This window comes from Sceloporus undulatus, chromosome 1, assembly GCF_019175285.1.
Source record: "Sceloporus undulatus isolate JIND9_A2432 ecotype Alabama chromosome 1, SceUnd_v1.1, whole genome shotgun sequence".
Classification (NCBI taxonomy): Eukaryota; Metazoa; Chordata; class Lepidosauria; order Squamata; family Phrynosomatidae; genus Sceloporus; species Sceloporus undulatus.
In genome coordinates, this window is record NC_056522.1 from 48,369,354 (window position 1) to 48,393,445 (window position 24,092).

Consider the following 24,092-nt stretch of genomic DNA (forward strand, 5'->3'; position numbering starts at 1 on the left):
CAGGGGGGGAAACTTGCCAGAAGAGGAAGGTTTTGAGCCTCTTTTTAAATGTTACCAGGGAGGTCACAAGACAGAGCTCCTTGGGGAGACCATTCCAAATTTGTGGAGCCGCCACTGAATAGGCCATCCGGGATGTAGAAACATGTTTGGAAGATGGAATTTCCAACAAGTTCTTCCCGGACGTCCTGAGTGTGCGGGGCGGATTAAATGGGGAGATGCGGTCCCTCAAGTAACTCGGGCCCAAGCCGTATAGGGCTTTATAGGTAATAACCAACACCTTGATCCTTGGGGAATAGCAGTCTATAAATAAAACTTCTTCTTCTTCTTCTTCTTCTTCTTCTTATTATTATTATTATTATTATTATTATTATTATTACCTTGTATTGTGCTCGGAAGCAAATAGGCAGCCAGTGGAGATCTTTCAGAACAGGTGTTATATGGTCACACCTGGATGCACCGGTGACCAATCTGGCTGCCATGTTTTGTACTAGCTGAAGCTTCCAGGCTTGGTACAAGGGTAGCCCCATGTAGAGCGCATTACAGAAATCTAGACGAGAGGTTACCAGAGCGTGTACCACAGTTTCAAGCTCCCTATGGCCCAGGTAGGGTTGCAGTTGGCGTATCAACCGAAGTTGATAGCAAGTACTTCTGACCGTCGCATCTACTTGAGATGTCAACTGCAGAGACGAGTCCAGAAGTACTCCTAAACTGCAAACTTCATCCCTCAGGGGAAGTGTGACCCCATTCAGGACCGGTGGATAAACTTCCTTCCCCGGGCCTGGGGAACCTATCACAAGCACTTCCGTTTTCTCTGGATTCGAAAGCCACTGAGATGTTTTGCACTTATGTGCTGTGTCACTTTAAACTGCAATTTTCTACTCTCCAACCAAGAACTGTACATCCCATTGCTTGCTTCTGAGTGCACAGGCATATTGCACTGTGAGACTCCTTTAATTTTAGCATTTCCTTCCATCATACTATAAATACCTTCTAAGAGGCATATAAAAGAATTTAATAAGCATTAAAATATCAAGAAGAGAGGGAGAACATGAGAAGAAGGGGGGAAAGCAGCAGCAATAGTGGTAGCAATGGTAATCATAACAGTAGTTGTTCAGGCTGCAAACCTATGCACGTTTTGCAACAGGTCCCATTGACTGCAGAGGGATTTGTGTCCAAATTGTAAATACACATAGGTTTGTGCTGCAGAATACCAGGAGGCAATATTGAAAGAGAAGTGCAAACATAGCTGTTTCTGATAGTTTGTATAGTTCTGTAGGCCTCAGGGTTCTCCCAGGTCTGCTGATGCCTTTCTCTTGTGCACAGATGCTATTGTTTTGATTACGTGTGTGATGACACTTGGAGAACGTAATTGGAATTACAATATATGGCTGTGATAACAATGTGCTTTTCCCTCAGAATTGGATTATGCAAACACTACACTTTGTTGTTAATAATAAAAAGCAGCCAGATGAGAATTTATTTGTGAGCCAGTGTATGTTTACATCTGTCTCTTTCAGATAATTGGCTGTTTACCACTTGTGGTGCCAGCGGCCCTCACGGGCCCACTCAGACCCAATGCAATGATGCCTACAGGAATGCCAACCTCAGTGTATTGATAGGGACAGAAGAAAATTTCCCAGGTGTACAGATCTGGAGAGTACCTGCTACCAATACCTACAGGTAAGAGATCTGCTGGTATTGTCATTAGTGTCTGAGAAATTCCCTCCTATTCTCTCTGAAACCTATATGTGTGCTAAATAAAATACAAACATAAACAAGCACATGGGAAACAAAAATGGTGAGACACAGGAGATTATCACTCAGGGGATGGGACATCATTGTCCAGTCCCTGTCCCATCCTGCATGATCATGGGAAGGACTTTCAGACAACATCGCACTTATACAGACATTATTCCATCCGGAAAGCACGAGTGACAGCGGTCACGCAAAAACCTTTCAAATCATGTTACACCAATCTTGTCATTGCCTCGTCATTGCATTTTGCATTAACAGTCATTCGTGTTAATGCAATGCCACTTCAATGACAGGATAATGACAAGATCAGCACATAAGATATGAAAGGCTTTTGCACAATCACTGTCATGGATGGGAAAAGGATGGAGGAATGATCCCATCCCTATCCCAGCTGTGTATGATAATCTCCTGTGTTTTAGTATGTCTAAAGAACTTCCACATTACCAGCATGAACCAGAATTTGAGTATAACTCTCCCAAGCATTAATGAAGCAAAACAAAACAAAATCTTGCTAGTACACTCACTGGGATATATAAACTGTGAACTCTAGATTTCATCCATTGCAGTTTCTATGTTACAAATATAATCTTAAATCTGCAAAGATTAGGTTGTATCTTAAATTTGTGTATCAGTAGTGATTCCCCATAACACTTTTAGCAAGTATGTGAGAAATGGCAACTGGTAGCTTCCACATCAGTGGAATGGAAAATCCACTCCAGTTTTTAGTATGAACATTATCCCAAATGCTGAACCTGTTTTAGAGATAGGCCTTAGCATATAAGAGATCTCCTTTATAGTTCTGACCAAAACACAAAATTGACTCCTCACCCCAGTGTCATAGAAGCCACTAGCCATGATTCTGTATAAGGGCATAAGTCATTTTCCCATCTTAACCCTATCTTTCATTATATTTGTGACTGGATCTGATGAATTAAGCTACCAAATTTTCTGCATTTTAATAGAAATTATGTGAGTCTGTACCATTTTTCACAGAGTGCCTTTCCCTGTAGCAAACACCATGGTGATGAGTTTTAATGTCTGGGAGAGAGTTGAGAGCTTGTGTTACTTTTGTGTTTACTTTTTTCTATGCTGATTGGGAATAGGCACAGAGAAAATGACATTGTGCTACAGACGCCGGATTTTGAGCCTCCCTCAATGGCTCAGTTTTTGCAGCCACACAAAATAACAAAAAGCAAAAGCCTAGTGAGATTGACTAGGAGAGGCACCAAATCTACTTGCCTGCCCCATTTTCAGGGCGATTGATGATAATGAAAAAACTAATGATGTTTCACTCAGCCATCCAGAAAAGAATGACTTGCCTGTGGGGGAACGGGTGAGAAGAATTTTTCAAGGCTGGCATATAGTATGTACGCTTATAAAATATAACCCCAAAGTAAAAGAGAGGCATAGTAAATTATATGCACAGAAGTCTCATTTCTTTAATGTTATTGCCTGAGGAGGAAACAAAATTCCCCCTGTATCCCTGGGCTGATTTTGTTCTGTGATATGTTAGCACATAGATCAAAAGTTACAGATCATCAATATACACTACTTTGTTTTGAAAGGACATTGTTGTGCATGTTGTGATTAGTGTTTAAATAATTAGTCAGAGTGGTTTTGGAGTTGTCATAGGTCTCAGCATCCTCTGTGTTTGCAAAACTGTTTATAGAGTGCCAGTGCTACCAGCTTACATGATATCATCCATGCACAATCATTTGCTGCTGACAGTGGCAGTGAAGACTCCAGTATCAGTGAGGTGATAAATCTGTTCCAGGTTTTAAGGAGATTTACAGAAACTACCCAGTATGCTGACCCCTTTGTAGGGTAAGGTTTGGAGGATAAGCTAACTCCATGGACTACAATCTGGAGTGAACTGAGCCCCTCCTTGACATGAGAGTTACCAGCTACCACTGGATGCTGATGTCAACTAAAAACAGGCACCATTAACATAGAACCATAGAATTATAGAATCATAGAGTTGGAAGAGATCACAGGGGCCATCCAGTCCAACCCCACTGCCATGCAGGAACTGACCATCAAAGCATCCCCGACAGATGGCCATCCAGCCTCTGTTTAAAAATCTCTAAAGAAGGAGATTCCACTACACTCCGAGGGAGTGTGTTCCACTGTTGAACAACCCTTACTGTCAGGAAGTTCCTCCTAATGTTGAGGTGGAATCCCTTTTCCTGTAGCTTGCATCCAATGTTCTGGATCCTGTTCTCTGGAGCAGCAGAAAACAAGCTTGCTCCATCCTCAATATGAAATCCCTTCAAATATTTAAAAGGGCTATCATATCACCTCTTAACCATCTCTTTTCCAGGTTAAATATCCCCAGCTCTCTAAGTTGCTTCACATAGGGCATGGTTTCCAGACTCTTCACCAGACTCTTTTCTGGTATTGATGTCAGACTAACTGGACGATTGTTGTTAGGATCCTCTTTTTTTCCCCTTTTTTGGAGATGAGGACAACGTTTGCCTTCCTCCAGTCAGCTGGCACTTCTCCTGTTCTCCAGGAGTTCTCAAAGATTATTTCCAATGGCTCCGATATTACATTTGCCAGTTCTTTTAATACCCTTGGATCTAGTTCGTCTGGTCATGGAGACTTAAATTCATTTAGATTAACCAGGTATTCCTGACTACTCTTTACTTATTCTGTGCTGCATTTCCTTGATTGTGTTCTCTGCTTCACTTTCCTCAGTTTAACCACCCTTTTCCTTTTGTGAGAAGACTGAGGTAAAGATGGTGTTAAGTAGTTCTGCCTTTTCTCTGTCCCCTGTTAGCATTTCACCATCTTCTCTATGCAGTGGCCCTACCATTTCTTTCTTCTTCCTTTTGCTATGGACATACCCAAAAAAGCCCTTTTTATTATTCTTAACCTCTCTAGCAAGCCTGAGCTCATTCTGCACTTAAGCTTTTCTGACTTTACCGCTACATGTGCTAGCAATTTGTTTGAATTCCTCTTTGATATTTCCTCTTTTCCATTTCTTATACATTTCCCATTTAAAAGTTAGTTCAGCTGAAATTCTATAGTCAACACTTTCTTGGGGGTTTTGAAATAAGCTTTCTTAGGCTAATTTGGCTAGCAGCTGCTGTTCTTAGTAGTTTTACAGTAGCATGTGACTTGACTCCTCTGCTTGCATCAGCTGAAGCAGTTTGGACTTTGGGACTGTCTTTAATACACTACATGCACCAAAGGGTGATGGAATGACAACCAAGTTGTGGCAAAAGAAGAATTGGATTTTGATTAACATAGGATTATCTATGACTAATGGGCAGGTGTAGTATTTCAAAAGGGGCATACTTTTTAAAGTACCATACTTTTGATTGGAAAAGTAATAAATCAGTTAATATAAAAGGAAAATATACAGCAAGTTAGTTGTCCATGAACACAATACTATTCATTAGTTCTAACTAGAAGAAACCCAATGAATCCATTGTTGACTGGTAAGTCAACACATAGGTAAAGACTCTAGTTAGAGACCTCTACTAGGATTCAGGCCCATGTGACAAATTATGGAGGTAGTTCTTCCAGAGAAAGGGGGCCTAATATATATGTTTGTAGCATCTTTCTATATAGGGAGAATGATTTTGTCCAGGTGTTCCCAACGTGGAACCATTCAGATGTTCATGGGTCACCATGGCCATGATGGCTGGGGATAATGGAGTCCACTACATCAGGAGTGCCAGATTGAGATGGCTGATCTTGCCAGTAGGCAGGGAATTTGACTGTCTTGTAAGGGCTATATGTTTCCCACCTCTGTTTTAAGCATCATGTTTTGGTAATATCCATGGACTTCTGCATGACATACCTCCTGACTATAATCTTTTTGTCAACAATAGAAGTAACTCATTGAGTGCAGTCATAAAAACTGAAGTGCTGTTGATAATCACAACAGTTTCCTTAGTCAGGAAACTAAATTAAAGTAGAATCAAAAATGCATGGAGCTGTGTTATTCCATATCAACACACACATAGAGAGAGAGAAAATAATAGGACAACACCCCTTTTTAGGTTCCACTGGCAACCATAGTGAGCTTCCACAGTTGCTGCAGAATTTCAGCACCTTGGCTGTGAGAGCATTCACTGGTGAGACCATTTATAGTGACCACTGAATTTAATCTGTGGTAGTGACATATCTCCTGGTGGATTGGGGGGATTAATGGAGGTAGGCCAACAGACCATTAATACTGCTCTCTTACACCTTTCTACAGGAATATAGCCAGCATAGTGAAGTGGATTGAGTGTTGGACTAGGACTCTGGAGACCAGGGTTCAAATCACAGTTCAGCCATGGAAACCCACTGGGTGACCTTGGGCAAGTCACACTTGCTCAGCTTCAGAAGATGGCCATGGCAAACCTTCTCTGAAGGAATTTGTCAAGAAAACCCCATGATAGGGTTGCCTTAGGGTCGCTGTAAGTCGGAAAGAACTTGAAGGCACACAGCAACAACAAATGTCCCATTATGTAAATCTTTGCTTATTTCACTCTCACATACAAGAATAAAAAATACTGAACAAAACAAAACACACTTTTCCAAACTCTGTTTATTTCTGGATCTGCAGAACTCCCAGAGAGGACCGGCTTATATATTCCTAGTACTTCAGCAGCTTCTACCCTTTCAGCCAAGATAGTCACCAGCACTCACAGGAGCTGTTCAGTCTCACAGACTGTTATCAGTGGTGGAACAAATAACATCTTTGTAACTATTGGCTTTGACAAACACAGAATAGCCGTGACCTAAGCGTTGCTGCTCCTCTTTCTTCACAGCTGGTGAATGAGGCACTGACAGTGCCTCTCTGGATTCCTGGCTTTATTGCCTATATGCAAAATCTACTCATACATAGAAAAATATGGCCCCTAATTGCTGCCAATTAGCCCAGCCAGCTTGCCTTGCTCAATAGTGCACCTCATTAGCCGTTATTGCTTCCTGCTGAAAATCAGTTCAATGGCTACAGTTCCTCATAGCATCTGTTCAGGGGACCCTATCCTGTGGCCGTCACTTCCCCTCTCGCGTCTGTTGCTGCCTTATTGAGGAATGATTGCTTGGGTTACAGAAAGTGACACATGAACATTGTTAGGGTCGGGTTCCAAGATTCCCGTCTGGTTTGTGAACTGCTTGGAGCATTGTAGCCAGCCTGAAAGCCAAGCCTTTGCCTGGGTCTCTCTTGGAAGGGCATTGTGTCTAGGTGTGATTAAACTCCTCACAGTGGCAAAGCCAAGATGAACAGCGTAGGTTTTAAAAAGTAGGAGGGGGGGAATTATTGAGAAAATGAAAAATCTGAAAAATTCAGATTTTGTTCCAGGTGGGAAGTCAAGGTTAATCTGTGCTCAAAATAAATGATTCCTGTTACGTTTGATATGACAGAATTATTCCACTTGTGTCATTTGGCTTAGTCTTTCTTTTCTTTCACTTACAGCATCTCCACCTATGGGGCAGCTGGTGGCAAAGGGAAGAACACTATAATGAGGTCAAACGGTGTGAATGTGGCAGGGATATTTAAACTCCAGAAGAATGAAACCTTATATATTTTGGTGGGGCAACAAGGAGAAGATGCCTGTCCTAGTGTGAGTGATCATCCTTCTTGAAAGATGATGATGATGATGATGATGGTGATGATGATGATGATGATGATTGTCACTGCTACTGAAATCTTGCCATGCTGTGCTTCTCAGTAATTTTGTTGCTGCTTGTGATCTAGACATTAGCTTGTTCTCCTACTTTAAAGGTAGGTAAAGGTATTCCTCATTGACAAGGTTGTCAAGTCATTTCCGACTATAGGGGGCGGTGCTCATCTCTGTTACTAAGCCGAAGAGCCAGCGTTGTCAAAGCCTACTCTGTGATCATGTGGCCAGCATAATTGCACAGAATGCTGTTTACCTTCCCACCAGAGTGGTACCTAATTATCCACTTGCATTTGCATGCTTTCAAACTGCTAGGTTGGCAGAAGCTGGGACTAGTAACGGCGGCTCACCCCATCATGCAGCACCCGGGTCTCAAACTGCCAACCTGCCTATCTTGCAATTAACAGAGTCAGAGTCTTAACCACTTGAGCCACCACATCCTACTTTACCCAAGCAAAAAGCCAGTGCCTGTTCAAGCTAGAAAAAGGCTGCCTTTCCCAATCACTGCCTCCACTGTTCCTTTCCAAATACCCTCAGTCACTTGCATTCCTCCCTCAGTGCCACCCAATGAGAATTCTTAGAGTCATATTGGACATTGTGTGTGTGTGTGTAACGGGACAGCCACCTTCTGCCACATCTGCTGCTCTGGAGCTCATCTGAAGCTTGAATTAAAGTTATTGACACTCCACTAGTCTTGCCATGACCAGATGAGCTGTGCTTCTCAGGCAAAGGAGCAGATGTGAGTGACTGATGGAGGTGGTAGCCCTGGACAGGGATCCCTGCACTCAACTCTGACAGGTGCTGACACTACAGCTATATCCACATTCCCCAATCACTCATATCATCTCCTTGCTCAGTATCACAGCTTACATATATGTTTCTTTGTTGGCAGTGGCATTTTGAAATAGGAATAAAGCTCCTGCTTGCTTCCCAGAAAGTAGAACTGGCAGCAGGCAGACATTGTTTCAAATAACCTCTGCATGTCAAGTTCTTCCATAACCTGTGGAACTCCAAGGAAGTTTTTTTTTACCCAGTTCCCAGTATAAAGCCTGCTGGGTGACTTTGGGATCCACAAACATTAGTCTAATGGACATTCTCTGCTCTCATTAGTGTCCCCTGAAATATGTTTTCCTAGGGAGTTGTGTCATTCTGGTCAGGCTGTTTGTCCATTCATTCATTCATTCATTCATTCTGGTATTTATACCTTTCTCTTTCCTCTGGCAGCTAACAGTTCTCCATGATCTCATTTATGGTACCTGAAATCATTTTAACTGGGCATGCCAGGAATTGGACATGGGACCTTAACTGTTCAAAACTTGTCAGCTTCCACTGAACATGGGCTCCCCTCTTCTCAAGTAATCTCTTGCAAGAATTTGATCATAGAGCCTCTGTCAGTAGAAGGAATACTGCATCCCCTCAGTGTCTTCAAATGAAAAGATATGAGAATTAAGTTCCCTGTCTGAGACAGTGAAGGAATGATCTCAGATTCTTTGCTCAACTAACACTATCAGGGTGTACAAAATATTGATATAGCTCTGTTTGATGGATCATTGCAAATCTGCTGAAATCTCTGAAGGAATCTGCAGGGTGGTGGTTATGGCTGTCTGTTTAAAAAATAACCTCTTTCCTGAAGACAGCAACAAAGATCAATAGGGAAAATAAATCAGAAATACAATCTTCAGTTTAGTAGCTCACTTTGAGAAATTACTTAGAAAATCCTTCCACAACATGCTGCCTTCTGTACATGCCCCATCATCCCCCATCATCAGAGTCATTCTGGTTGGGGATTATAGGGTGGCTTGTTGTTGTTTTTGTGTGCCTTTCCACTTATGGCAACGTATAGGAAATGCTGTTATGGGGATGTGTCTTGGGAAGGTTTCTTCTGAGGGGGATTGCCTTTGCATTCGAGTATGAATTGTCTATACAAATAAGGCCAATCCCACACCAAATCCACACTATTTCTCCCTTAAACTGGTTATTTTAAAAACTTACCTTTTGAGCTCTTGAGTTGCCACAGAATTATTATTATTATTATTATTATTATTATTATTACGCTGTAGATTTGCACAGCACTGTACATAAAATAATAAATATATAAGAGAAAGCCTGCCTATGGCGTACAATCTAAGAGATAATAGGATAATACATGTAAAATACATAGCAATACAGGAAATGGTTCAATAAAACAGGGAACAAAAGAACATCACATAGCAAATGATAATCAAGCAATGCCTGGGAACGCTTCTCTGAACAGGATGGTCTTCAACTCCATTTTGAAGCTGGTTAATGAAGTGATGGCCCTTGCTCGCGGGGGAAGAAGGTTCCAGGAGTGAGGGGCAGCAAGTGAAAGGGGGCGAATCCGAGAATGCCATTTTTACCTCCACACTTCATAGTGATGCCGGGTAGTTATCTACACACGTCACCATTGTGTCACCAGGTGCCACCATTGCTAGCACAAGTTGCTCCCTCTGAGGCACTCAGCCATGTGGTCAACACAGGATACCTTGTTTCTGATCTCAGAGGGAGCAGCAGGAGAGATGCATGTGTAGACAGCCACCCAGCATCACTATAAACTGCAGTGGTAATGGAGAAAATCTGGGGCAGCTCTAGAGCCAGAATACTCTGGGAGCAGTGCAGAGTATTCTGGACAATGACAAGCCCTGAATTAAGCTGTCCTGTGTCTGAGTTTTGAACAAGATAAATGCTGCATTTCTTTCAGTGCCATTATAGATAACATTTTGTTTCTCTTATATGAAAAATCCTATCTTCCTTCCTTCCTTCCTTCCTCCTTTCCTCCCTTCCTTCCCCCCCCCCCCCGAGTATTTGCACAGTGCTGAGCATTAGTATTCTGCAGGTTTCTTGACTAGAGTATCTTTTGAATGGTTATCATCACAGATTGAACAAAGGAAATGGGTGTCTCCAGTGCAGAAGTTTGCTATGCAATATAAGAAAAGGCCTGAAACAGGAATGGTATATGTCCTTTCACATCCACATTCACTGAGCACATAAAGGCAAGAGGTTAATTTTGGGGAGGCAGAGGGGGAATGAAACTATCCAGACTCAGCCTCCTATTCTGAGTCCATAACCTGAGCATTGCAGCACACTATAATATATGGCATCATTAAATTACAGGCCACTGTAATCTTAGCAAGAATTTATTGAGTGCTAATGTAATTCTTTCATTGAGGCAAAGAGATTGCATTGACTTGTGCAAGTGGCTTTAACTTGATTGGATTGTAATCAGTTATGTCTTTGCCATGAAGTCTTCCTGTAGAGAGGGAAAAAATCCAGTTGTGATCTATTGGTTTCCTTGGGTCGTTATACTAAGTCATTTGATTAACCATCCCTTCTCCAAATGTGAATTAGAGTTAGCAGGTGTTTGCTTTTTTATGGCACCAAAGGCCTTCCGTGGAACAGCTCTGAGAGTCTCCTATTGATCAGCAAGCTTAACATTAAAGATATAAATTTAAGATTCAGTTGTTGTGGATCAGATTCTGTTCCCCTTGGAAAATACAGCAAGGGTGATCTGAAAGAGCTAACATGGATAGAATGTCCATAGCTCCTCACACCACCTCAAACAATGATTGTGAATGAAGTGAGTTTGAAGGAAATTCTTTTTTTTTAATAAATTTTTATTATAAAACATACAAAAAATATACAACACAACACAAAAGTTATTTCGATACAATCATCTTTCCTACTTCCTCAGCTACTCATCTGTTCACCATAATCATCCTTATCAATACAAACTCTTAATATCTGTTTATTATTAACCATGAATACTAATTCCTCTATAACTCAACCCAGCTGTGTACCCCACTTGGTATCTAATTACAGTAATACATTACTATTACCGCTTAAATCATTTTAAGTTATAACCAACATATCAAACATAGCTTATCCCACCACATATTCTTACTAAACACAACTTCTCTTTCTCCACCCTCCAACTACAAAACTCCAAATTCCAAACCCCCGAACTATATTATAGCCTGATTTTTCAACGCAAATATAATTTTTATATCATCATATAATCTGCCTCTAATTTACATATTACTTTGTAGAGCTTAAATTGCCACGTGAGTATGCCAATCCTTGATACTAGTCCATCAAAACGGTATATCTTTTTCCCTCATTTTCTTTTTGCGTATGTATAATCCAACTATTCCATACTGAGTAGAACTCATCTAGTGATTCATTATTACAAAGGCATGCTAATTTCTCCATCTCATATATTTCCATTAATTTAGTTTTCCAGTCATCTAACGTTGGGATTTCTTCATTTCGCCAGACTCTTGCATAGACAATTCTTGCTGCTGTAATCATCAAAAACAACATTTTACCATTCTCACGTTCCAATTCCTGATTTTCTATTATGTTAAGTAGATACATCACTGGGTCAAAAGGTATATTAAAGTTCCCTATTTTTTTGATTTCCTCATGAATCATAATCCAAAATTTTTTTACTTTCTTACATGACCACCAACTATGGAAATAAGTTCCTACTTCATTTTGACATTTCCAACATTGGTCCTTCATACCACTATACATTTTAGATAATCTATTCGGGGACAAATACCACCTAAACAGTGATTTATAACAATTTTCCCTAATCTCTATATTAGATGTATATTTAATTCTTTTCCTCCATGTTCTTTCCCACTGTTCCAAAGGAATATTATGTTTTATATCTTTTGCCCATCTAATCATGTACTCTTTAATAGCCTCATTTTCCAATTCAAACTTTACAATTAAATTATAAATTTTCGAGATCCTTTTTATTTTACCTTCCTCACTAATCATTTTTTCCAATTCAGAAATGGCGGAGGCAATCCCTATTGTTTTTTGATCTACTTTAAATCTTTCTTTCAGTTGACGATAGGAAAACCAATTACAACTAAATCCCTCCTTACAAATTTCCTCCTGGTTCTTTAATTTATATTCACCCTGTTCTACTTTAATCATATCACTATACATGATCCACTTGTTTTCATTATATACTTCCCTTTTTAGAAACGCTTCCGCTGGGGATGTCCATAATGGAATTTTAGGGCACCATTTCCCTTTATATTTCATCCAGATTCATAACAATGTTTTTCGAATGAGGTGATTATTAAATTCCCTATCAATTTTTACTTTTCCATATATTACATATGCATGGAGGCCGAATTTCAAACCGTAATTTTCTAATATCAAATTTCTCTTATTCTCCAATTTAAACCAATCCATAATCCAATCTAATGCACAAGCATAATAATACCATTTTAAATTGGGCATACCCAAACCACCATTTTCAATTTTGTCTTGCATGACTTTTGATTTTATCCTGGATCTTTTACCTTGCCAAATAAACTTTCCAATGTCTTTATCCCATTCTTTAAATATCAAGTCTTTTGTAATAATTGGTATATTTTGGAACAGAAACATTACTTTGGGAAGCACTACCATTTTTATAACAGCAATCCTGCCTAGCCATGAAATTTGCAACTGTTGCCATCTTTTCAAATCAAGTTTGATCTCTTTCCAAACTCTTATATAATTATTTTGATACAATTCCGTATTTTTGGAGGATAGAATTATTCCTAAATATTTAACTTGTTTTTTCCTTTGAAATCCTGTTTTTTCTTCCACATTTTTTACAGTATGAGCAGTACAACAATGAAACCAATTGCCTGAAAAGTTGGTGAGGAGCTAGGTCCCTGGACATCAAAATGAGGGGGGGGATGGACAGCTACTGGTGATACTTGAGCTGGAAATATGCACTGAGCAGGGGGCTGGACTTTATGGCCCATAGGGCCCCCTCCTTCTATGATTGGATTATTCTAGTGGATAATCCTTGTTCCTCCAGATAGTTTGGCCTACAAATCCCATCAACCTTAGTATGGCTAATGGCTAGGTCTTGTGGATATTGTGGTCAAACATATTTGGAGAGGCAAATGTTCTTCAACCCTGATTTTTAAACCTTTCAACATGAAGAAAACTGAGTGAGATATATGCACTCTAATTGGTATTCATAGGAGTATAGTATCCAGATTACGAGAAGTAGTAGTGTCACTCTGTTCTACTTCTGGGCACCACAGTTTAAGAAAGATATTGACAAGCTAGAATGTGTCCAGAGAAGGGCAACCAAGATTATCAAAGGCCTGAAAACCAAGCCTTTTGAGGAACAGTGTAGGGAACAGGATATATTTAGCTTGGATACGAGAAGACTGAGAAGCAACATTCATTCATTCATTCATTCATTCATTCATTTTAGAGCATTTATACCCTTCAGCAAAAAGTAGTTTACAAATTGCTAATTTGTTAATTTTGTTCCCTCAGGCTTGAAATCTAAAATGACACAAAACACAAGGATAGCAGCAAGAGAGGGAACTAACGGGCTATACAGACCAGCACTTTGGTCCGGTCTGTGGGTGGAGTGAGGGCTGAGTGTCCACATGCTCCAAGCCCTAACGATGACACCTGGGTGCCATTTTGGTGCACACCCTTCTAGACAGTGCATGCCATGATGACGCTCCTCCAGCACAGTAAACGGTGCAGCACTAAAGGGGCATCATCATGGTGCACTGGCATGGCTATGATGCCCCTTCTAGGGAGCAAAAAGAAGCTGCTTTTTGCAGCTTCTTTTTGCTCCCTCCAGGGACCAGATCTGTGCCACTGTGTGTGGTTGCCATGGCACTGATCCAGGGCAAAAAGGGGCAATTGCATGCCGCCCATCTGTATAGCCCTAAGTCCAGCAAATGCTGCTTGCTCTTCTCCCTCTGCAATGCCAGTTCGAATTGAGGGAAAGGCCTTCCCTCGAATGCTGGGACTAGATATGATAGAGCTGTGCTGTCTTACTCTTCTACTCAGAGGCCAGAGACATCATAGTTGGTATGGATGGAAGGCTTTTCCTCAGCTGCTGGAATCAAGCCATGATAGTACTGTGACTGGTTGTTGTTCTTTTACACACCAATGGCAGTTGTTGTGGAAAACATGATTGTTGTTGTTGTGTGCCTCCAAGTCATTTCCAATGTATGGCAATCCTGTTGCAAGGTTTTCTTGCCAAGATTTCCTCAGAGAGGATTTGCCTTTACCTTCCTCTCAGGCTAAAAGAATGTGACTTGCCCAAGATCATCCAGATGGTTTCCATGGTTGAACAGAGATCCAAACCTTAGTCTCCAGAGTTGTAATTCAATACTCAAACAACTGCACCATGCTTGCTCATGATAGCTGCCTTTAAATATCTGAAGTGATGCCATGTAGAAGATTTCTGCTGCTCCAGAGGCTAGAACATGAACCAATGGATTCAAATTACAAGAAAAGATACTGTATTCCCCCTAATCCTTACTGTAAGAACTGTTAAACAGTGGAATATACTGCTTCAAAGGGTGAGTGTGGACTCTCCTTTAAAAGTACCGTATTTTCCGGCATATAAGACGACCAGGCGTATAAGACGACCCCCCAACTTTTCCAGTTAAAATATAGAGTGTGGGATATACTTGCCATATAAGACTACCCCTCTTCCAACGCACACCAAATAAAAATTTGAAAAACATCAGATTTGATTTCAATATGGTAATTTTAATTCAAAGGCTTATGACATGCAGATATTTAGCAGGAAAACATATTGTATACCAAGCCTGCTTGGATTGGTCAGCTATCCCTGCCTACTCAGCCCTCCCTGTCTCCAAGACTATCAGAGCGGTATTGCAAACACAGCTCTTTTTTCTAAACCCTGGCATCCCAGATACCTGCAGCTTGTCCACCCTTCAGTTACATATGCGGCGACTGCAGATTCTCCAGTCTGTCTCAGAAGTTTCAGCACCTGCCCTATAAGACGACCGCCGACTTTTGAGAAGATTTTCCTGGGTTAAAAAGTAGTCTTATATGCCAGAAAATACAGTATTTCAACAGAGGTTGGTTGGGCATCTTACAGGAGTTCTGTAGTTGTATATTCCTGCATTGCATGCACTACATGGCCCTTTGGTTCCTTCCAGCTTGATGATTCTGTGTATGCAGCCAACTGGCCCCATTTAAAAAACACTGAAATTATGTGGAAACCGACTGAAGCACCAGTGATGGAAGAATGAATTATTAAGGTTGCTGAGTTAGCCCAAAATTGTCAAATAAACATTGGTTCTAAAGGTTAAGCCAATTGAAGATTTAAAAAAAAAAAGCATCAAAAGCCATTTATGGACTTTTTGAGCAATAAGAAATCTAACGATGTAATAATCTATGGGTATGGTTATTAGTATTTTAAGTAGGATTATTTAGTTGGAGCTGTAATGGTAGAATAATATTTTTGTTTATAATTTTTCTTTTCCTTACAGTCAGGATTGCAGGATCAGAGCTCTACTGTGTATTTGCTGTATGTCTTTTCTCCCTTACCCCTCTTTTTTCCTCTTTTTTCTTCTTCTCACTTTTACTTTTCCCTCTTCCAGTTTCTTTATCTTTGTATATTATTTTCATTGTAAATTAGATTGTTTGTGTTAAAAATGTATTCTTGTGCAGAATGATCCCCCACTTTAGGATGCACAAATATGAAAACTAAACAAAAGTCATGCTTCTGGTGTTATTTTTTCCCCTCCCAAAGATGTTTCCCAAGTTGCAGGACAACCTTTTTTTAAAAAGAGGAAACAAGTAAGGGTAAATATTCTTTCCATCCCTGCTCTGAAGTAAGTAAACAACAGTTCCTCCCACATCCTAGATTGATAGTGTTATGAGTAGAATGTAGCTCACATCCTTTCCTTCTGCTACACTTTACATCAGTTCTGGAAGCAAATGTTGCACAGAGAGTTTAAAGTACCAAAGAAACACTTGCTTAGTCCCACCGTATTTCTTACTCAACATTTTAAGTGGCCATGCAGTTAACCTACTTCCAGTGATTAATACAAAGGAACATATAGGGTGGCTTCTGGGCTTGCAGCCCAGCCATGTTCACAACACAGAGGTGCAATCTGTGCTACGAACACGTCGGAAGCCCATCATTGCAAGGTCTTGTAGACTGAGCCAGGGAGCAGACCTTGGTATTCTTCACTCAAGAACTGACCTTTTCTCCAAGCTAAGTGCCTTTGTTTTCTTCCACCTCTAAGGCGGTTCTAATAATTAACCTTTTTTCCCCCCTTAAGAATCTTGGAGTAGACATGAAGGCCAAATGTCCTCATTATTGGCAGGAAGAAAGGGTTCTTTTCCGATAATATCTTTGCAGATAAAAATATGCCATCACTTTATGGAGGCTGCCTAATACTTCTGTGATTACATTAAGCAGCAAATTAGCCTAGACAGTAAGCTGAGCTAGAGCATAGATTCTTCTTCACTGAGCATTTAACTTATGAGCTCTTCCATTCCAATTACCCTGGACCTGGTCTACCTGTGCCATAGAATAAGGTGCCAGTGGTAGAGTGGACTATATCATTTTAAACTGGAGGTTATGGATGACATATTTTATTATATTCCCAGGTGCCATCACTCTTATGAGCACATATGAATACAACTATCTCATCAAGAGGGAAAAAAGGGTTTTCCAACTGCAGCTGAAGCTTTCAGCACTGGGTTGGGGTCGTGGCAACTCCAACTATCCCTTTCAGCACCGGATTGGGGGCATGGCAACTACATGTGCAGCCCCAACCTGGCCTTTCCACAGCAAAATAAGTAGCTCCTTATTGCACTGGGGAAAGGGCGCCAGCACCATAGCTTTTGAGCACTTCTTTGGCGCTGCATCATCTGGATGCAGCACCATAGGAGCACCATAATGCTGCCAGCATGTGGTGGGGAACACAGCATCATGCTTGCATGGGGGGTGGAGTCGGGACATGCATCACGCAGACGCCATGCTGCCACTCCGCCCCAATGCTGGCCTTTGACGCCAGTTTGTTGAGGCTCTGCATCACTCCCTGAAGCCAACTCTACTACATTTTATCAGCCAAGAAGGACAAAGGTGGGTGCTTAGGACTGTTTGTATTAATAACCCTTTCCTAGTGCCTCACATTCCATAATGAACCTGAGGCCTAGAAGAAATCACCAGCTTTATCAACCAGAAAACCACCAAGAATCAATTGAATTCCATGAGTCTCCATAATTATGCCCTCTTAATTGGTCCCTGGACCTAGTGGAAAGCATCTGCTACTATCCATGGTAACTTCAAAAGAAAATAGTCTCACAAAAGCCTGGAACAGACAGGTGAGAAGAAGCAGCCTGAGATCATTTCAACCACAAACGGTCTGGGATTATGATGACAGCATAACCTGTTCCGAAAGCTGGCCAGTGCTGCTGGCCCCAACCCTCACTGCCAGGGTTATGCCAGTTACTTTTTACATCAATTTTGGTAAAGGCCATGCCCTCAAAGCAACCAGAAGCCACTTCTTCTGGCCTGTCTGTTCTGGGCCTATGACAGCAAAGCAGCTGAATACACAGACAGGAAAAACCAGAAACATATCATACTTTGTTCACCCGACAGCAAAAACCAGCCAAGCAAAAGTGCTGTGTTTTTTTGGGAGGGGTTGCCATTTTGGGACTGAAAAACAACCCACAAATTAATATGCTTTAGGGGAATTTTAATAGTGCAAATTATGTTTTGGTCAGGGCAGTGGACAGCCTTGGGATCACAAGCCTATGTATAATGGTTCCAAATTACACAGAACACCAGAAGCAATTCCAACAAGGTTTTGTAGTTTTATTAAGGCAATCAGCACATACTCTCTCTCTCTCTCACACACACACACACACACACACACACACACACACACACACACACACCAACTAACTAACCAAAGCTGGGGAAAGGTGAATTGTGGAGGCCTTGCTAATGATGATACTGTACCAATTTTGAAGCATAATTCAAATCAATGGGCATCTGGAATGGGGACGACTCAATAGCCACTGAAGCAAATGGGGTGGCTAGCTTATTGAGATGCTGAATCAAACCAACAGACTGCCTGCCTAGTTGCAAACTAGACCAAATTGCTAGTGTCCAGGCACAGATATATGTACTGAAAATCTTGTCCCAGGAAAATATTCTTCATGGATTAACTCTCTGCTAAAAGGTTTTCCAGGTTGGAAGCTGTAGTAAATGCTTGGTGTGAATATCTCAGACAAAGCAAACCCCTTGCTGCCAGAAAAGTGTCCTTTATGTATGCACAACTACAGTATCTCCTTTAGCCAGTCCCATCATTGCCCTCCATAGGCAAAAGGGATTATGTTGAAGTCTCAGGGGATCTCATGGTGGTGGGTGCCTTGCTTCCTCCCTTGCTGCAGTCAACTGGATTATAGCCATATTTCCACCTTGGTATTGTTTTTACAGGTCACTCACAGGTCACTCACCTCAGTGTCCCTTTTAATATTAGATTGATATCAAGCATAAGAGGAATGATTGGGGGCTGGGTAAAACAGCCCATGATCCACCTTTTCTTCACCCTTGGTGAAGTTGTAATGCTATGATTCCATTTTAACTGTCCTCATAACATCTGACAGAATCTTGGGATTTGTAGTTCAGAGAGGAGTATTTAGAATTTGCAACCAGAGAGCTTGAGTCCCTCCTCAAATTACAAAGTCTATGATGCCACAGGATGCAGCCATGGCAGTTAAAGTGGAATTATCATTCTATAACTGCAATGTGAACAGTCCCTGGGTCAGGAGCAGACAAGGTGCGGCCCACAGGAGACATGTAGGGCCTAATATATTTCCCTGGAGCTTCCACCCCCCCCCAAAAAAAGTTGTTCACCACAAAATAGCAAGTCTGTAGTTCGGAAACCACTGATTATACAAGCTGTCATATAAATGTTATTTCAAATGACTTGGACCTGCTTTATATTTTAAAAAGCTAATTTATTTTATTATTTTATTTTATTTTTAGAAGCCAGAAGTTGCCATCCAGGCATTTTCTTTTTCTAAAAAGCACTTTTTCCCTGATGTAAACCAGGACACATGAAACAAAAGAAAATGAAAATGAAAAATCATATGCATAGGCCCTAAAGTTTCTAAGGACATAGTTTGTCATGTGGGGAGGGGAGTGCATGCCAGACAGAGTATAGAAGAAAACAAGAATAATCCCAGGCAATAAAGACATGTACAGGAAGAATGGGATTCCCTTTCTGAAACCGGACTTCATATTTTACCTGCAGACCAACCATATCATTCAGAAAGTCTGCCTTGGAGAGAATAATGTGGTTGAAGATGAAATTAAAGTAAACAAGAGCATCCATGAATGGGCAGGAGGAGGTGGAGGAGGTGGAGGAGCAACCTACATATTTAAGGTATGCACATATTAGAGCTGTACTCTTCCAGCTTAAGGGGCATAGGGTACTGCTGCTTTCTTCATTCTGATGCTTTTGCCATTTACAGAGTGTGTGAGTTGCATCCATCAGACCCAGTATTGTAAAAGCTAAGGTTTGTGGTCTGTATGTTGTCCTAGAATCTTAATGCCTGCTTCAGTGCAATAATACATGCTTCCCATTGAGAACAGCCTTGTGCTTGTAGGTGGACAAGTCATAGGAAATTATCACATTAGCTTCGCTGTCAGGATAGACCTGGGATGTAACTTTCTTACGACGGATCTTCTCGTGTTCACTCATTGCCAGGCAATATGCAGTATGCAACTTGGGCTTTTCTCACAGCTTTTCAAGAACGGGATTATTATTATTATTATTATTATTATTATTATATTTATTTATATCCCACCTTCCTCCTGGTACAGTGACTCAAGGTGGGATTTTCCCATTCTTGAAAAGATATGGGACAAGCCTGAAGAAGCCCCGGCTGCATACTGGCCGGCAATGAGTGAATGCAATAAGATCTGCCTTAAGATAGTTACATCCCAAGTCTATCCCAGCAGCAAAGCTAATGTGATAATCATCATAGGCAGTGATTCCCATCATGATAGCATTCTTGAGAAGAGATTCTGTGTTCTTTCACATCAAAGGAGTAGGTTTCAGTGTTAACCAGCTTCTCTACATATATACCTTTGCCAAATACTGCTGCTCTTGCAGCTTGGCCCTGCAGTTCATGACAGAAAGTAAAAGCCACCATTAATCTCTGAGGTATAGGCATATGAATAATGCAATGGTAATTTAGAGTGTTCAGCTATCCTGAGGGCTTGCTTAGTAGAACTAGAGTGTAGAGGATGAACTTGTTATTGGCATGTCTGACATAGTAAAAAAAAACCTCTTTAATTTCTCAATTCTAACTTTTTAGATGGAGAATGGAAAGCCAGTCCCTTTGATCATTGCTGCAGGAGGAGGTGGTAGGGCCTATAGGGCCAAAGTATATACATTCAGTTATGAAAGACTGGAGAATGATACCTCTATACCAGGGCTCAATGGGAAACCAGGAGCTGCAGGTAAGCAATGTTCATGAAAATTATGGCAAGTTCCACAATTTGCAAGTGTTATAGTTTAGACTGCAGCTCCCAGAATCCCCAACCAGATTCTTCAGCAGTCTGTATTTATAGTCTGGAAAAGCATCCCCCCCCATGTTCTAGATAAAAGCTATTGTGATATAAAGAAGCAATATCCAAGCATCTGGAACTTTGTTTGATGTGTTGTTGCATTAGATCATCTCACCAGAGAAACAAGGTGGTGTAGAGTTGAAAAGCAGCAGCTTCTCTAACCTGTAACCTGCTGCATGGCGATCATTTAACAGAGAGCCCCTATGCCTCTCCCTGTCTGTTCCCACACTTTCACTGGCTCACAGCCATTACCATTAGCAAAGAAGACTCACCCAGGAGTTATGAGAGTGAACTTAGAGTCCACAGCTGTCACTTTACAAAATAAACTCTTACAAAAAGAATCCTGGTTTGGCAAGAATCTTTTCAGTTTGGGGTTTATTCTGCATGTGCTTGTTCAGAAACACTTTTTTTTCTGCCCAGAAAATGCCACTGCTGACACACAAAATTTCCACGTGGTGGTACTGCACAGAAAACGACTTATTTTTTGTGCAGAAAACAGCTTTTTCAGGGCAGAAAATAATATTGCTGCATGTAGAAATATTATAGTACTGTCCTCAATGGCACCATAAGATCAGACTGACTTCCTACCAGAGGTCCAGAGCATGTCTATCTACCCTACAAATGATATTTCACAACTTTGTGCAATGTGAGGGTTCCATTGCTTACTGAAAATTCAGTTTTAAGAGGGGCATACAGAACACATGGAGGTAGCATTCAAAGATATAGCTGTGTTAGTCTGTAGAATCAGTATGTAGAGAGATCTTCTAGCACCTTTGAGACTAACTGAAAAAAAAAATTGGCAGCATGTGCTTTCATAGACTTCAGTCTACTTCCTCAGATGCAGAACACATGAAAAACATACCCATACAAATCCCAGGTTTCTTTTAATACATCTCTGTCACTGCAGTGTTTTGTTGTTGTTGTTCTGCATTTACATATGATATTTACTTTCCATGTACCTGTAATGCCCATTCTTTCTTGAGCTGATGATATTGGGTCTGCATTTCCTTAGTGAAATAGTTATCTTATGGAAGTTGCTTTTCCTTCTCTTAAACTGCAGGTGGTGGAGGTGGCTGGAATGATAACACTTCCTTCCTCTGGTCAGGAAAATCTTTGCTGGAAGGCGCTATCGGAGGAAAATCCTGCCCCCAGGCCATGAAGAAGTGGGGGTGGGAGACAAGAGGGGGTTTCGGAGGGGGTGGAGGGGGGTGCTCCTCAGGTGGAGGAGGCGGAGGATACATAGGTAAAGTGGCTTCGTGTTCAAGGTATCCCTTCCCTTCCCGTAGTGTTAATGCTCAGCAAAATGCTGAAATAAAACTTTCCTATAGCTGGCATATCTATATTTATTTAATGTGATGTAATGCAATGTGTGTGTGCAGGGGGTCTAAGAATCTGCATAGCCTGCCTATGAGTACATTAGTCTAGCTGTCCATTACCAGAATGGATTACATTTTTTTCCCTCTCAAAATCCTGACCATCTGAATTGTTATGTGTTCAAAAGAAAGTTTTTGGTCCACATGTATATAAGCAAGAGTTTTAAAAGAGTGGATGGATAACCCTAGCCAAATTATTTTTTTTAAAAATCCCAAAACAGAGTGGAGATGGTAGCATATTGAATTTCCAGTATTCAGAAGGAGAATCAGCATTTTTCAGAGATGATTACACACTTAATTTCCATCTGCCATGCCACTCATTGTCCTCCCTCTTCTTTGTGGCTTTGATCTTTAAACAAAATCAGTTTAAGCCACCAACTAAAATTTTACAGTAATGAAAATCCACAATGAACTACATCCAAAAGATGCATTCTTAGGGTTTTCTGTTAAAGATATTGTTTAGAAGAGAGGTTTCTGTAGAATTCTTGACCCTCTGTGTGTATGTTGTCATTCAACACTAGGTGAACATTATGTGACAATTTTAATATGGATTTTATGTAGATTTTAAAATGAAATGATGTAGGCTTTAATCCTAATGTAAAGGCACCAACAGTCTTGCCTATGTATTCTGGAAAGTGAAGGCACATTTCCCAGTAGTGTGGTTTTGTTGTTTAGAAATTTGCTTTGGCACTGATTTGTGACATTAAATCTTTGCAATTATACTGCATCCTTGCCAAAATATGTCTACATGCCACTCATTGCAGGTTGCACTGTCCATGTCGAAGAATGCTAGGCAAAATCAGCCCCCATCACCAGAACTTCACTATAGAAAATTACTGTGGACAGATATGCTGGAAATTTAGTATCATTAATAAATTTCCTTGAAGTTTCTTTCTCTTAATACAAGGTGGAGAGAAAAAAAATAGCTGGAGTCATTCTGTGTGTGCCTTACAGCCTCAGGGTGCTTTTGGCAGGAAGACTGTGGTACCATGAATATGCCTCAGCCTTAGAGGCAATAACTTTCAGAAGTTAAGCATGTAATTCAGTCTTCACAGCTCTTTTGCAAATGATTGACAGTTGCCAAAGAAGCTAATGAAAGCAGAAGTACTCACAGTTGATTTCAGCACTAGCTATCAAACACTGAAAATTGGTCACGTTCAAACCACACATCACCTTTAACAGGTGGAAATATAGTCTACACTATAATGTTTGTTGACTGGATATTTGAATGCTGTGATGTATCTCAGATATCTATGAGCCCTATTCAAGCATTAGGTATTCATGTCTGCAGACATGCAAGTAGGAGTGTTCTTGACCCATTCTCTTGGTTGTGCTCCCCAGAGACACATAGAAGGTGACTTTCTGAAGTGGTGAGACACCTGGATCCATGGAGGTTCTCACCCTGCTTTTGCACATTGGGAAATCTCTTCAAAATCATATAGAGAGCATCTATAAATTTAGAGGTCTCTCCTGTTCAGAAAGCCAATCCTCTAAGTGTACAGGGTGCTAAGACAGTTGAGGAGGAACTGGCTTAACATGCATGCCTTTCTTGTGTGTTTGTAACGCACTGATTTCTACTCCCTCAATAGGACTGTACTGTGGAATGTGAAATCTTGTTTGAATCAGGATGTGACAAGCCTGATTCAAATATATTCTCAATATATTGCTGATGATAGAGAAGAACACTCATACCAAAATAAATTACCTCAAGATGACTCCATCACATCAGTTGCCACTACAAAATAGTGATTTGAAACCACCCCAAATGATAGATAATTACAAAACCCCTTTTAACTGCATGTATATTGTGTACATTGTTTCTGAGAAACCAAATGTTTGTTATGTGATTAAATTTGCAAATGTGCTTTTTCTATCATCTATAATCAAGAGATATAAAACTGAAATAGCATTTGGGGAATG

At 40.7% G+C, this 24,092-nt stretch overlaps 1 protein-coding gene across 1 annotated transcript in view; it reads left to right on the forward strand.

The window, feature by feature from the left end:
- LOC121919379 (ALK tyrosine kinase receptor-like) overlaps positions 1-24,092 on the forward strand; it is a 131,808-nt gene that overhangs the window by 63,772 nt on the left and 43,944 nt on the right. The window contains exons 4-8 of the mRNA XM_042445927.1: positions 1,518-1,680; positions 7,172-7,319; positions 19,478-19,609; positions 20,547-20,691; positions 21,860-22,042. Of these exons, the coding sequence (XP_042301861.1) occupies positions 1,518-1,680; positions 7,172-7,319; positions 19,478-19,609; positions 20,547-20,691; positions 21,860-22,042 (771 nt within the window). The remainder of the gene's footprint in view (positions 1-1,517; positions 1,681-7,171; positions 7,320-19,477; positions 19,610-20,546; positions 20,692-21,859; positions 22,043-24,092) is intronic.